The 16246-nt window shown below is 30.1% G+C and overlaps 1 protein-coding gene and 1 pseudogene across 49 annotated transcripts in view; one reads left to right on the top strand and one right to left on the bottom strand.

The window, feature by feature from the left end:
• RIMS2 (regulating synaptic membrane exocytosis 2) overlaps positions 1-16246 on the bottom strand; it is a 644704-nt gene that overhangs the window by 209104 nt on the left and 419354 nt on the right. For 25 of the 49 annotated variants that reach the window (XM_066379290.1, XM_066379293.1, XM_066379302.1 and 22 more), the window contains 2 exons: positions 7453-7632; positions 6444-6553 (listed from right to left, as the gene is read on the bottom strand). In XM_066379290.1, the coding sequence (XP_066235387.1) occupies positions 6444-6553; positions 7453-7632 (290 nt within the window). Of the gene's footprint in view, positions 1-5637; positions 5671-6443; positions 6554-7452; positions 7633-16246 lie in introns of all 49 variants that reach the window. The other 24 variants (XM_066379295.1, XM_066379287.1, XM_066379300.1 and 21 more) reach the window with 3 other exon arrangements.
• On the top strand, positions 13092-13322 carry LOC136398096 (ragulator complex protein LAMTOR5 pseudogene; annotated as a pseudogene).

The following is a 16246-nucleotide window of genomic DNA, read 5'->3' as shown; positions in this document are numbered from 1 at the left end:
TTTGGCCTAAAACAAGGGCAAACTGTTAATATAAAGAAGTTTTAGAATGATGATTTTTTTTATGTAACAATTTTATTTTTTTATTAATTTTCAATTTTTTTTATTTTTTATTGAATTTATTTACCAAAAATATTTACTATAAAAATTTTAAATGCTGACATTCTAAATCAATATGTGTAGCTATATTTCTTTATCAATCACTATAAAACATATATAGTCCTACAGATTTAAGCCATCAATAGTTATAAAAAAATTAATTCTAAGTATATATTAAAATCAATCATCTTTTTCACTCACCTACACAATACATTAATTCATGTATATAGAACTGTGAAAAATCTACAAATGTTATAAATATTTGTTTAATGCTGTTGAACTCAAAGTTCATTTTCTTATCTACTTCAAAATTCTGCTTTAAAATATTTTTAAATTATTTTAATTTTAAAACAATTTCTGGGTATAAAAAATCTACTTTGCATGTTTCTAAATCCATGGTAAAATGATTATTAGAATCAGAATTTTATTCCTTAACATGATCAGCAAAACAAAACTTCTCATTTTAATGCTATAAATTTAAATAAAATAGGATTTTACCATAATTTAATAATAAGATACTTTAAAGACAAATTTCATATTCAGAAATATACTTTAAAAACAGCAGAAACATTAAATATTGGATAACTTATATTGGGACTAATACTTGTATTTATGCTTATTTAATTTAAGAAAGCATATTCATGCACATCACATAAGTCAATACCGAGTGTTTAGTATATAGAAAGGCACTATTCATATTAGACTTGCCTTTTTTCCCATTATTAGGTGGGCTTGGTGTTTCTCCCTCATTGTCTTTATAACATTGAAAAACAGACAATATTGATTAATTATTAATGTCATTAACAACCCAAACAAAAATCAAGCACACCACAAAAGATGATCACACACTGGGGAAACAAACCCATGCACTAAACATGACACTTCACATTAGCGAACTCAAGAATAAGGTATATCCTTTCTATCCTATAAGAAAAGTAATAAAAATAAAATGAGGAACAATGTGTCATTTTATAAAGTTGGGAAGATCGTAGTTATGGTTTTATGCTAATTTAAAAATTGATATAATTTACTACCTTAATCTTGATAAGAGTATAGACAACAAACATTCAACAAATGAGCTTCTTTATCTTAGTTCAGTTTAAAAAAAATTAAAGCAATATTACTACTGTTGAAGTTCCCAAACTAATATTATCCTAAAAAAATGACTTGACTGTGGAAGGTAGTTTATGAACAGTGTGAAAATGAAAGCCTTTCCCTATTCATATGAACCAGTATAAGATATCTAGAAATAAGTAATACAAAGTATTAACTGTACAGCTCAATTAAAGTTCACAAAAATGTTATTTCTATAACATTTTGGGAAAATGATAGATGTGGGACATTTTAGTAGTCAGTATTCTAGAAATTAATAACAGAGATAGTTATATATTTCTACAAACATGCATCTAAACTTGCCTTTGTTTTCATTATCAGAAGTACTCTGACTTTTCTCATCTGTATGACATTAGAAATAGTTACTGTTAATTAGCAACTGCAGCTTAAGATGTCTTTTGTCTTAAACTACATATACCATTGAAAAACACATCCATGAAAACACATCTCATGCATAACTTACATAATGGCCTTGCTTTCACACAATGTTAAAGGTCAGAATAAAAGAGGTATAAAAGACACTCTACTATTAATGAACGAAATATTATTTTGAGTTAAAGATGATAAAATTAGACCTAAAGTTATACTGCATTGTTTAAAGAAATTTAAATTTAAAAAATGACTGCTTAAATAAGATTAGGATTCTACTCAGTTTCAAACTAAAATAGTAAAAACTGGATAAAAAAAGTAATAAATATATTTGATGATTAGATAATATTATAAGTTTTAAAATCCTTTCAAGAACATTCTGACAAAGAAAATGGTAAGAATTATGATATGTACATATGATAGGGACTTAAAACACCACAGTGAAGTTTTCCTTATAACCATTTAGAAGTAGGACTCTTGGGAGAGAAATTACGATGGTCAATAAATATTAAAGCAATATTGAGCCGGGATGAAGAAAAAGAACCTATAGTTAACTGTTCTTATTACAAGGAAAAACTTTTATAGATAAAGTGATGATCGTCTCTAAAAGTTTTAAAATTAAAATTTGAAATTTATATCCTGCTCTATGTTTAACTCATAATTTGCCTTTACAAAATCAAAAGTCTTGAAAGAGTAGGCTAGGACTTCAGTGTACCTTTACTCAGTGTAACACACACACACAAAATATAGCATTTTAGTAGGTACTCAATTCACATTTTTTAAATAAATAAATGAATTGAATATAAAGCTGGGGTAAAAAATATGTGTAAATTGTGATTAGAAGCACTGTCTATTATTTTAGCTTGATTAAACATTAGGAAAATGTTTGAATGGGTAAGTTAAATATTTACTTACATTATCTACATAGCTTATATAATATCTCCCCACTAAAAACTAGGTAATTTATTTTAAAATTAGTACTGAAAAACAATCTGTTCTTTTTTGTAAACTTATAAATTTAAAATTAAAAAGTCATACTTCTAAAGGCTCAATTGTTTATTTTAAACACACAGTAGACAGACCTGCCTTGACCTCTTCGCCCTGCTTTTCTGCCCCCTGCGCTTCCACATGCCCAGTTTCTTCATGAACTTCTGTATTTGCACAAGTAACAAATGACAAGACCAAATATGTATGTTTGTTACTCTTAGGTGAAACAAAACAAAAAATTTCAAATTATGATATATTAGTGATTATTAAAAGACTGACATTGTTTATAACAAGTTTCTGACATGTTGTAGAAGCAAGTAAGTATACCTGTAATAAATGATCACATTATTGCCTTTTATAATGACTTTGATTTTTAAAAGAGAAATTCTGGTCTAAAATATTTGCAATATGTGATAAATGTGTAAAGCATGCTAAAATCTTTGATATTAACTGGTATGTCCTTTTAAAAATAAAATTATACACCTCTTCTTCTAAGAAAACAAGAATGATATTATAAACTTTTATTTTTACAAAATGCCACTACATCAAAGTAAGGGGAAAAATATTAATAATGCCTTACATTTAGTTTGGTATGTTGTACTCTCATTGTATTGGTCTTATTTTTTCTAGTTCTCTATGCCATCATCAAGATCAACATATAGAATATAAGTTTTTAAAATAATTTAATTAACAAGCTAAGAACATAGCCAAAATAAAAAGGAATTAAATTAGGACTTGTTCATTTTTTAGCTGTTGAACAGGATTAGAAAATAAACATCATTATTTTTATTCCAAAATAATGCAATTAAATTACATCTTCTGACAACTCTTCAGAGATAATCCAAACGTGATTTGATTTAGACTTTAACTTTTCAATGTAAAGGTACTTTTCAATGTACCTTTAACTTCAGTTAGAAGTTGAAGACTTCTAAAGAGATATTATAGTGCTCATTTCAACAGCACATATACTAAAATTACAACTAAAGAGCTATTATATATTTCCTTTAAAGCTAAAGAAAATTACATAATCATGTATCTATTTGGTCTTCATGTCAACATTTATAAAAACTGCTAAAATCATTCATACTTTTAAGCAGAACAAAACAAAGAAAAACCAAAAAATGCTTTCATTTCAAACTGGAAAAGTTAAGAGAGGTTTTGGCTCTCCTCTCTTAGTTATAAAAATGGAAAAGTAACAATTAGGGACATTAAAGGAAATCTGTGGTTTTAATAGATTTTATAGGGCAGAAAACAGGGTAAATAGAATGTTTGTTGAGAAGCCCATTAAAAATTTCCTCTGTCCTGATTTTCAGTATCAGTTCTATGTCAGTTTTCCAGTATATTTATTATTATAAATAATGTAGCTATTCATATTACAATAGATTGCTATAAAAATATCAAAATTGAATTTACAAAAATTGTCACATAAACTATGTTTCTGACTCTATATGCTACAAATAACATCAGAATTCTATTTTGGAGTGACAAAAGTTCCAGGCATACTATAGAACTATCCTTATGGAAAGTACTATTACAATTATATAACCCTTTCTTATGAAAATAATTGAGAAGTATAAGAATCCTGCTAAAATCTTTTTTCCTTCTTTCTTTTTTTTTTATAATTTTATTTTTTTTAATGGGGCGACATCAATAAATCAGGATACATATATTCAAAGATAACAAGTCCAGGTTATCTTGTCGTTCAATTATGTTGCATACCCATCACCCAAAGTCAGATTGTCCTCTGTCACCTTCTATCTAGTTTTCTTTGTGCCCCTCCCCCTCCCCCTTTCCCTCTCCCTCTCCCCCCTCCCCCCCGTAACCACCACACTCTTATCAATGTCTCTTAGATGACATCGGATCATTTACAGCAAAATGGTGGGATCTTGATAACATTATACGAAGTGAAATAAATAAATCAGAAAAAACCAGGAACTGCATTATTCCATACGTAGGTGGGACATAAAAGTAAAAGTGAAGCTAAAATCTTTTTATCAGACTGCTCAGAAGACCATTAGTCACAATAGCATTGAGTTGTTTAAAATCATGGCACATAGCAAACAAAAATAACCACAAAATAGAAGTTGCTAAATCAGTCAACTACAAATGAAAATAAAACTTGTTCCAAGTTATACAATGCAATAAAAGAATGCTGCCCAACTGCAGTGTAGTTGAAAATTTGTTACAAATAGGTGATAGAATATAAATTTGAATATAATATATATAGAATGACAAGATTATTTTAGTGGTGCTTTATATACTATTTGAAATAGTTTTTCAGTTTTTAAATAAATATTTCATGCATTCATTCAATACATGTTGTTTGAGGACCTACAATTTGCCAGGCATTATTCTATGTGCTAGAGATTATTCAATAAATAAAGCTGTTAATTCTTCAAAGTTACAAAGTCAATTTCAGAATTGTATAATTAGCAGAGAAATTCTTATTGTCCTAGTAAATGTAAGACACAACATACAGCATGACTAAATATATTCTCTTGAGTCATAATGTATTGAACAAATTTGCATGTATTTAACTTCGACATACTGTAAGTAAGCAGTCTTGCTACAACATGAAAAATGATAGAGAAAGTACAAACCACAATCACTACCTAATTCAACAACTTCTTCTAGAAAGCCAAATTTAATCATTAAAAAATTATCATAAATACAAAACAAACTATATGATAACTATAACTAGACTAGGTGTACATCCTCCATGACATAAACACAGACTGCAATTGATACCTTTGGTTAAAGTCTTACACAAAATATAGAATTCTGTTTAAAAAGAAAATTAAATTGAAGAATGGAAATTTTATTTTGCCATTTAAAAGAAGTTAAATTCTTTGCATTCTTACCTGACTGGTTCAAAGACATTTAACTCCTTGGCATAATTTCCAAGTAAAGCAAAAGTCAAATATTTTATCAGAAATCATAAAACAAAATAATTTTATCATGTATAAAAGTCTACATAATAGAAGGACATCAATTGCAATTGGGTTTATTTTTGCTTACAAAGCCCCCCAAAAAGGCTGTCAGCACAAAACAAACCCTCCTTTACGTACAGACCTTCAAAAGGTTCTATCTCCTTGACTCCATTGTCTAGGAAAAACAAAATAAAAGCAAAACAAAAAAGGGAACCAAAGCACAGGGATTAAAAAACAACAGAAATTTCCAAAGGCACAGAATGCATCATCCATTAAAAAAGAGTTAAAGGTAATTTAAACAATTTGGGAGTGGGTACAACACATCTAGTTACCATATAAAGGAACCACTTAAAAAAACAGTAATCATTTTTTATATTCTGCCATCCCATGCTTTTAGAGGTCTTTAAAACAAGAATTTATAGATGTTTGGGGAGTATGTTCATCTGTGTGTAAGCAAATAATGCATCTTATGCAAAAATTTGAAAGTATTAAAAATATCAGTACAACATGCATCTTTCTTTGTATATTAATGATTACCTTTTTCTGGCACTCCAGTTTTGAGAAGGATCACCATTGTTGTGCATCAGCTAACCAGTCCTTTGCAGTGTGTGAAAATTGATTTGACTAGTTACTAATAAACTTTATGTAACTATCAACAATTACATAAACTTAGTTGTAGCAAAGAAATATCATCCAACTGTTTATTAAATAAGAGCAATTATTTTTTTATGCATTAATTCAAATTTGTAAAATGTGAAAGAGCAATAATGGTAGTTTATTTTACCTTCAAATATTACAAATTTTAAATGCAAAATATATAATATTAATTAGTAGCAAATGCAGCTAAGGCTTTCAATTAACAAAAGAAGAAAGGTAGTAAAAAAAATCTTGATTCACCTTAGCTTCCATGTGTATTTCCTATATGACATAATTAGAAATAAAACTTACTTCTCTCCAGTGTTCCCTTTGGTGGAAGTTGTGGAAGTTGCCGGCCCCTTCGTCCTGCCACTGGAGTACTTGATGGGCTTGTTTGGACAGACCCAGTACGAGGATGAGACCTATAAGATACACCATTAATATTCACTTTCAATAGAATGAGTGAAATACTTTTAATACATTGGTTCATATGATAGCTGTATAAGTGCAATTTTAAAAGAGGTTTAGCTGCTGATTAAAAGGTTAGGAAAGCAGGACACAACATGGATATTTGAATGATTAAGTAGCCAAAGATGTTTAAACTTTTGTGTAATATGCATACATACACAGATACATGCAGAGAAAATCCTATAGTAAAATCCATGGAATTATTAATGTAAACTAATATTCTATCCATACAAAAGCAAGAAGAAAATTCTGCAGCTCAAAAAATAAAAGGTAATGCTTTACATTTCTTTCTACCAGATTTCAAACTCTTAACTCTAACCTCTCTCCCTTGATCCAAAGAGATATTTACTTGGGCTTATAATAGGGACCCCTTTTGTTAGAGAAAACCTGATGAAACTACAAACAAAACCCAAACAACTCAAAATTCAGCTAAAGAAGATAATGGTCGATACATGATATTAGTATTGATAAAAGGAAACTAAAAATCTAGTTTTATTTTTTGTTATGATGATTATTCCAACAGAGATGTCTAATGAACACAAACAATTTCTCATTCTGTAGGAGAAGAACATGATAGTTATGAGGTGCATTATGTGGGTATTTACCCAGGACTCCTGATAAATGAGAAATCACAAAACAAATGCAGTCAGGACAGTTAATAAACATTTTACAATGGTAGCCACACACTATTATATCTTCTGAATATAAATAGTGTGCTTACACTGAAAGGGTTAGTATTGACTATTATTAGTGATCAGCCAAAGATGATAGAAAAGACCATTTAGTTGTTGGGAAAATAAAATGGTGTGCTGGTGGGGCAAAGGGAAGTTAGTCTGATTGATGTGTCTTTCACCTCGATAAGGCAGGTGAAGGAGGGGCAGATCTTCCAGTCATTAATGAAGGCATCGACCTCATGAGGTTTGTATCAGGACGTTCAGTGGATCTGGAGCGGGTGGTGGTCCGCTCTAGGAGAGGCCGCTGTTCTGTTGATCTGGATCTGTGATATGGCTGTCTATCTGCTGCTTCACAATCCCTGAAACGTTAGTCAAAAAGCAGCTCAGTTGATCTTTAGTGCCCTCTGCTATTTGGTTATGATGCATCAAACTGATTTTGAAAAAGGTAATTGTTTATAATCACTGAGTATGTAAGAAAAATTCTATTCCCCAACATACTCTGATCAAATTCTCACTAACTTTAAGATTTCTAAGCAACCAAAATCTGCCTTTAATAGCAATTCTTAGTGAAGATAATAGGAGTTGCTCATTTACAACAATGACAAAACTTCCTGTTTTCTAAAATGAATTCCCTTTTAGAACATGTGAAATATGTATTCTATTTTAAAAGACTTCAAGTTCTTTTTCTAACATTTTCAAAAAAGTGAAAAACCATATATATAAGCACTGTTTTCAAACCTGTTATTATACCAAATGAGATATAAAAAGGCTTTCAACAATCATAGAACTGGTACCAACAGCACCTGAACATTCATACAGAAGAATCAAAATGTGATAAGAAAACAGAGCTACTCTGCAGCCTGTAGCCATATTTAAACATGATCCACAAGAAAAACTACTGTATAGAAAACTGCTTAGTCAGCCAATCTATGCCTTGTCTCAGTGCACCTTAGGGATGCAATCAATAAATTCAGAATGCGTATTAACTTATTGAAATAATAATAGTTCAGAAACAATGTAATCTCTTTGACAAATAAGCCAATGTCAAATCCTACTTCTTGTTGAAAGAAGCATACTTAAATTTAAGTAATCTATCATTATTAATTTTTTTTTAACCCTAGAGTCTAGCATAATATTTTTACATCTAACATGTGGTAAACAAATGTTTTCTAAAAGAAGACCCATTACCAATGAGACAACTCTAAAAATATTAGCTTTGACTCTAGAACTACAAAGTAAAACATAAACCAAAGTATACTTCAAATCCAATTATTACCTTCCCATCTAGTTGTAACCACAGAAGTATTAATAGAAATGCTTATGTATTGAAGATGGTAAAGCAAGCATTGATCTCCCTCAAAACTAATGTACCAAGGATGTCCATTTTACCTTTAAATTATCTCAATCTGATTTTTCATAATAAAAATGCAAACAAAAATAATAAAAGAAAGAAAAGTTTCCCATATGTAATTAATTATATGGCATACAATTTCAGACCAGTAGACTAAATGACATTAGGTAGTGAATACTGGGTTTATTCTACAACATATCTTATCATCATTATCTTTTACTTTAAATTCATAAGGTAATATATGTCAAAGAATTTTTAAATATTTTTAAGCCCATGTATGATTTTAAGTCCATGTATGATTGATTTCCTAAGATAATTTTAGTATTTTTATATAAGTATATCCAGAATATGCCAAAAAGCTGAGATTAAATTTAAATCCATATATAATATTCAACTATTCCTTAAAGAAAAAGAAAAAGGCAACTTGATAGTTTAAAATTTTATAATCCTATTTTAGTCTCAAAAAAACTATTTTAGAGAAAACACTTTTCTTTAGAAATAAATATGCTCAATAATTTGTTAAATGTTCTTAATGCACATATAAATGTCTTCATCATCATAGAGAAACTGAATCAAAATTATATCTTTTCCTTAAAACCTATTTTTAGAGACTATTAGTATTTTTATTGTTTTCAGATCTTATTATCTTAAGTTAATAATTGACTTATCTCATTACAGAACATATAGTAACAAAACTTTATGGAATATCTAGGATTTTCTAAACAAAAATTGAGAGTATTTCATTTACTTATACAAATTTTTATTTATTCTGATTCCATCAAGCAATTTTTCCAAGTGGAAAGTGAAACGTTAGGATATACACTTTTACTTTTTTGACATTATAGTTTTAATAACTGAAATATATAATTGTGAGTAGAATCCAGAGAATCATTTGAAATATGTTGCTATGTTCTATGTCTGTTAAAAGGTACAGTTATTTATAAAGCGAACAGGTTACTTCTTAGGAAATATCCTTTAAAAAATATCTCTTTTAGTGGAAAAGTTGTTTGAAGACAATAGTCAGTTTTAAAATTTTACTTATCTTGTCTCTCCATTTAATAAATCATATAAGTTACATGATTTCCATAGTGTGAAATAAAAATCTGTTACTATGTAAACATCAAAAGAACCACAAAAAGAGGCAGAAACTTCCAGAAATGCTACACCACAGGTAAGTAGAATAGAAAGCTACCATAGTTTAAATTTTGATTACACAATAGAAGGTCAAGATAGTTCCTGCTCCCACAATTGGGTAAGCATAGGTCTTACTATAATAGATAAGAATTAAGATAATTAGAGATAATTGAAAGCAACAAACAAAGCCTAAGTCTCACATATATATTGTCCAGGCTCATAGCAGGTTTTTTAAGGGATTGCGATATGAAACTTGACAACTTAAACCTAATTTCTCAGTGAATTTTAATTTTAAAATAAAATAAATAACTAAACCTGAATACCGTAGTAGCAACTGAGATGTGGGGAAAAATAACCATTTACAATGCATAAAATATTTTAGTGCCTACCTAGAGTTCTTAACTTGGGATCTACATATATTTCAGTATTAGTAATTTCCTACTTATTTATTTTATTTTACTTTATGCATTTTAAAACATTATTCAAAAAAGGTGGCCTTAGATTTTACATGATCACCAAAGGGCAAGGTATTTGAAAGATTAGGAATCACTCACCTATAAATTTAAATCTTAAGTAATTTGGTTGTCTTTCAAAAAGTGATTTAATATATGACATGGTTCTATCTTTTTAATAAATAGTTTATATTTTCTAATATATGTTTAAAGTAATTCATTTTTATGTGTCATTTACCTAGATTATTGCTCTGCCATAATTAGTGGCCACTATTCCAAACTGCAAGCATTTGGAATGGATACAGTTGAATCACTTGTCTACAAATAAAGCTAATTCATACTGACAGAATTGTTACAAAAACCAGTGCTTGTTACAGCCAGCTTTGTATCATTTTTAATAAGATTTTATTTATTGATTATAGAGTCAGGAGAGAGTGGGGGAGGGGGGAGGAACAGGAAGTATCTACTCGTAGTAGTTTCTTCTCAGACCTGGCAAGCCCGGGGTTTTGAACTGGCGACCTCAGTATTGTGCCACCACAAATCAGGCTACACCCAGCTAAAAATATGTAATAGCACATAATTTTGAGATGAGGATTTCCAAAGAAAAAATAATTTTATAATCATTCAGTGACATTGTCCATTTTGAGTCATTTTTCCTCTTAGTATAGTTGCTCCTAAAAGATTTAAATTTTTTCCAAGTATCTGACAAAACTTCCAACTTATTTCATCATTTTTGCTATTTATTTACTCTATTTTAAATCAAACAACAAGGAAGTTATGCATATAACAACAGGAAGGATAGGGTAGTGGACAGTCTTTTCTATAACCACTTATATAAATAATCACAATGATACAATTCCAAATCATAAACTCAACACAGTATCTTTCTAGATATGATAGAATATTAATAGTAATCAAAAACTGAAAAAAACCCTCGCACAGTGTAAAGTAATACTCAGATGTATTAATGAAAATTGCCCTAGATATAACTCAGACCTTGCAGTCTATGTTAAATCAGTCTTATTTCATGTTTACATTGTAAAGGTGCCATAAATAAATCTAATAAAAATCTTGAAAATAATCCTGTAAAAAGTAAAGCTGTTTAGGAATTAATTATTATTATTTCTCTTATAAAGAAATTATTTTGTTGTAAAGCTGAAATCTTTAAAAAATGGGTGCATCTATGAAGGACAAGAAGTATATTCTCAGGTTTGGGGTAAGAAATGTCTTCCTTATATCCACATAGTATAATATACAGTAAACTGATTAACAGCAGAAGCATTATACTTTCAGTAAAATAAACAGAATGTCTAGAGATTCTCTGAACATCAGTTGCATAATCTGAGAAATAAATACATAATAAAATTTTAAATGAGACATTTTAGGGTAATTAATAAAACATATTTGTGTACTGTAACAAATAATTTAAAGTAATTATATCACTCAATGATATAATTTTCATGTTAATCATAATGTGAGAGGTACAAGTTTAACTTTGAAAGAAAACAGTTAAAAGAATTGCAAGATAAAATATTTGCCATGGATATCACAGTAAATAAGTGTTGTGTACAAATAAGAACATTTTATTATTTTGGTGGAAGATAGATTAATTTATTCTTGGGGACAATTGCATTTTTCCACAGAACATTTCTGTTCAGTTACACAGAAATTCTGTGTTTGTTAAAAGTAAATAAGCTTATTAAAAAAATAAGAGCAATAACTAGAGTCAGCCAAGTTAATAACAATATAAACTGTGATAACGGTAATAATCCATATAGCAATGAGAGAAAGCAAGACAGCATTAATGTAGAAAAACATATTAACATTACCCATAAGCCTAAATTATCATCAAAAAAATGTATACACAGAAACATATATGATATAAATATACTGAACATATTTTGAGTATCTTATGAAACATTTATAATTTTGTTATTTAATTTTTACTTAAAAAGGAAACAAATAAGCAGGATTGTTTACCCAGCAACAATTAACATGCAGCAAATGCACACATCTTTAAAATATCTATTTTCAAAATCTTGAGAGAAAATATTTTACTACCTTCTATTCTTAAAATTTTTATTTTACTAAATTAGTTTTCTATTTTCAGTGGATGTTAAAGTTTAATAACATATGTCAATTGTAAGAAATTCAAGTTATTCCACCAAGATATTGGCTCTATGTTTTCCCTTCGTAGGTCCATAAGTACCACTTTAAAAATATTTATTCAAGAACTGAATTACACACTGTCATTCTTTATATGAGCAAATATGCTGAAGCATTGTCCTCACACTAGAATATCTGAGTGCTATGTTCAACAGTTTCACTGATCAACATTAGCCTTCCTTTTGTTTTGTTAGCTTTACACTAATAGTGAAATGAGAATAGTGCAAATTCTCATATACACTGCTGTCTGCTGCCTTTAGCTGCTATTTCGTGATATCAGTCCAAATCATATACATAGTATACATAGAGGTAGCAGTATGAAGTTTGATTAATCCTTCCAACACACACAGTTTAACAGAACAGAAATGCTCATTTTTAAGCATGTATACTAGCTGCCATAGTCACTACTGATTACATGATGCCCAACAGTCAATAAAAAATTACAAAAGCACCAGAAAGCAATAAGGTATGCTGTCAAGAGACAAAGCAATGAACAAAATCAGACTCAGAGATGACACAGATGTTGTAACTACCAAGGAATTTAAAATAAGTATGATTGATGTTAAAGACTATATATAAAAGATGGAAAACACATAAAAAGCTGGAGAAATTTCAGCAGAGACATGGAGATCATAAGAAAGAATCAAATGGAGGCCTGTGGTGGAGAAGATGTAATGTGCTGAAGGGTCCTGGGCCAGAGCGAACAGTGGGCAGGATGGAGGTGACTTCAGAGCAACACTTGGAGGACACAATGAAGAATCTGTCCATTGTTGGAGTTCTGTGCCCTGTACACAGGTCCAAAGGAACTTAATCTGGCTGCCATGCACCTAAACTAACCTCTGACCCCACTGATATTTCTGTGGTGTTTCTAGATTAAGATAAGGGGAATATTATTATCCAGAAACATGCTGGTGTCATGGTTGCAGTACCCAAAATGGCCTGTTGATGTCTTCTATCAGTGCTCCAATAGCCAGCCACACATAGGGATTCGATCCTACCTATATCAATTATCTTAAAGAGCTACACAAGTTTGAGCATTTAATGTGCATTGCATACTTTTCTATTAATTTTGGAGTAAGATACTTTTTGACACTGTGGGCTGACTTATCAAAATAGGAGTAAGAAAGCTCATGTATCGAAGCAGCAGGTCCGGTTCACTTTGTATATAAAATGTGTTGTTTTTGGTAAATCTGATTGGAAGAAAAAAATGTCAAATAGTAATGCTAGAAATAACAGAAAATAGAATACAGCAAAATGTTAGTTAGACAATTAGCTTGAGTCATTTTATAGAGATCTGAAATGCCCAGTTAAGATGTTTAGTCATTTATTTAGTTAAAAGAAATTAAATTCACTTAGTTTCAATTAAAAGTGACCAAGAGCTTCTACACAAAGATAATTTTAAAGTAATGAATTCAGCTATAGCCATAGTATATAAATTAGAGTAGGAAAGAAGGGTAGAAATAAAGAAGGGATGAATGACATATTACAAATCACAATGTACAAAACAAAATATACAATTTACAGTATTAAAATATATACAATGTATAGAACTATATAAACAGAATGTTAGGTTTAGAAGGAATGTCAGAAGTTAAATAAACCACTCTTTTATTTCAGAAATAAACAATGTACATCTCACAGAAACACAATTTCTCAGTTACACAATTAGATATTTTCTGGGCTAGAACTTGAATTGAACTTTGTTTCTATACCCTGCTAACTTCTTTGATAGCAAAAATGTTTTTTCCCTCTCAATAGTGTTTAACAAATCGCCATATAAATTGAATGTAGAAATGAATAAACCAAAGAAAAAATCTAAAATTCTCTATCTCCAAAATAAAATGATAATCTATTATCAGAAACAGAATATTTGAAAGGGAATGACAGTAGCTTGAATGTCACTTAGAAAAATTAGATAGTTGAAAAGCAACTGTATAGTATTAATATTTAATTATTCATTCTTTTAATATTATTTATTTCATTCATATCATGTGCCAGGCACTATACTAGGCATTAGTAGTTTAGGTCAGTGTTGATAGGATATAAGATAACATACAGTCACAAAGTTGGGGACATGGGAAATAAGGAAGGTAGGGAGACAAAAGCAGTCAAGGGGTAGAATGGGAATCAGAATAGTACTTCATTAAAGAAACAAGGTAATTAATAATGGTAGATTCAACAAGGCAACAAGGAAAACATACATAAAATACCTGGTAAATAATAATCACAGATAAAATCATTTTTAAAAACGTGCTAGAGAAAAGGTCAAACTACAGATGGTTGAAGCTCAGGAACTGATGGAGTGAAGGATGCATATGTAAAAATACATACCCAGGAAACATAACGAGAATGAGAGAGAAAGAGAAATACCATGCTCAAGGTAGCTTAAATAAAAGTGTAGCAAGATAGAAAGAAAGTTTTTTAAAAAACACTTCAACAGTAATTTGAGGAGAAACAAAATAATTAAAGTGAGATTAAAATGCCAGAGAAACATGAAAAATTAATGAAGGAAAATTCCAGAGATATTAATAGAGGTTACAGTCAGAAACACAAATAGGTTAGTTGTGAAAATACTAACAGGAGAAAAGGAGAAGATTAGTAATAATGCAATGAAATAAGACAATAAAGAAGATATTTCATAAAATGTGACTTGAATTTGATCACATTTATTAAGGGCTCTCAGTAATACTTCCTACATAGGACACCTGTAAGAAAACATTCCATGCAGGGATCTCATCCTTCTGTGACTTCATCACCTTTGTCAGAGGCCTTTCTCTAATCAGGGTCCTAGTCATGACCCCAAATACCTTGAGGTAAGACCATTCACTGCCTCTTTTCAAACTCCATGGAGTCCCTCAGTAATACTCTAGATCTAGATCAGACCTTTCCCAGAACCATACTCAGTTCTAGTTCCAAAACAATTCCCATTTTGACACAAAACAACTTATGATAAACATAGGATATTTCAGGTAAATCACTTTTACTCAAAGATCTTGTCTCTGTAATTCTTAGTTATCAGGTAAAAGGTAGAGACAATTTGTCCCTTAATTATCTTCTCTCTAAATTCTTCATCTCCTGCACTCTCTTCTGTGCCATTTTAATCTCTAATTCTTTAGCTGTATTTTCAAGAATTCTTTGTTAACAAACTTCTATATATCATCAGCCTTTCTGTAGAATATCTATCTTAAATAACATTTAGCTCAAATTTGCAGACTCACAGTGCAGCTCTTATCTACAAGGTAACTGATTTCTTTCACATTTCATAGTCCATGGGTTGAGGAGAGGGTGCCTCCCAGGAGACAGACAAGCCATTATCCTCCCACAATAATGTACATGTCCTTATTTCAATTAAGCATGCCACTTAGCTGTAACATCCATTATTAATTCAAGTTGGTAATATCTATCCAACTTCTAATCACTATCCCTTAGTCATTGATAATTTGGGTAACTGGTTGTCATCTTCTTTATCCTAATTCTTATGGTAATGCTAGACTTCAACACACATGCAGATAACTGTTTAGGAATCTTGAACCACAAGATATTCGAACTTCAATGATCAACTCTTTTTTTCTGTAACAACTCCCCTCCCCCACCACACAACACTACTGGGGAAATACTATGGATCTTAGAAACCAATAAAACAATTCAAATTCAGATATACTAAACTCCAGTATCTCAAGCCCTGATTATAATAATTAATTCTGTCAGATATCTCAGAATCTCACTCCCACTTCACTTGATCTTCATTTGATACCGTCCATTCATTGGTCCATGAATTCTTGCCAATACACATGACCTTCTTTGCCTTTTTCCTTCATTCCCATCCAAGACTCCATGATGATCATCTAAACCATTCCCATACCAACACTC

The sequence above is a fragment of the Saccopteryx leptura genome, chromosome 3, assembly GCF_036850995.1.
Source record: "Saccopteryx leptura isolate mSacLep1 chromosome 3, mSacLep1_pri_phased_curated, whole genome shotgun sequence".
In the NCBI taxonomy this organism is placed as follows: Eukaryota; Metazoa; Chordata; class Mammalia; order Chiroptera; family Emballonuridae; genus Saccopteryx; species Saccopteryx leptura.
This window is presented reverse-complemented; position numbering and strand designations above follow the sequence as displayed.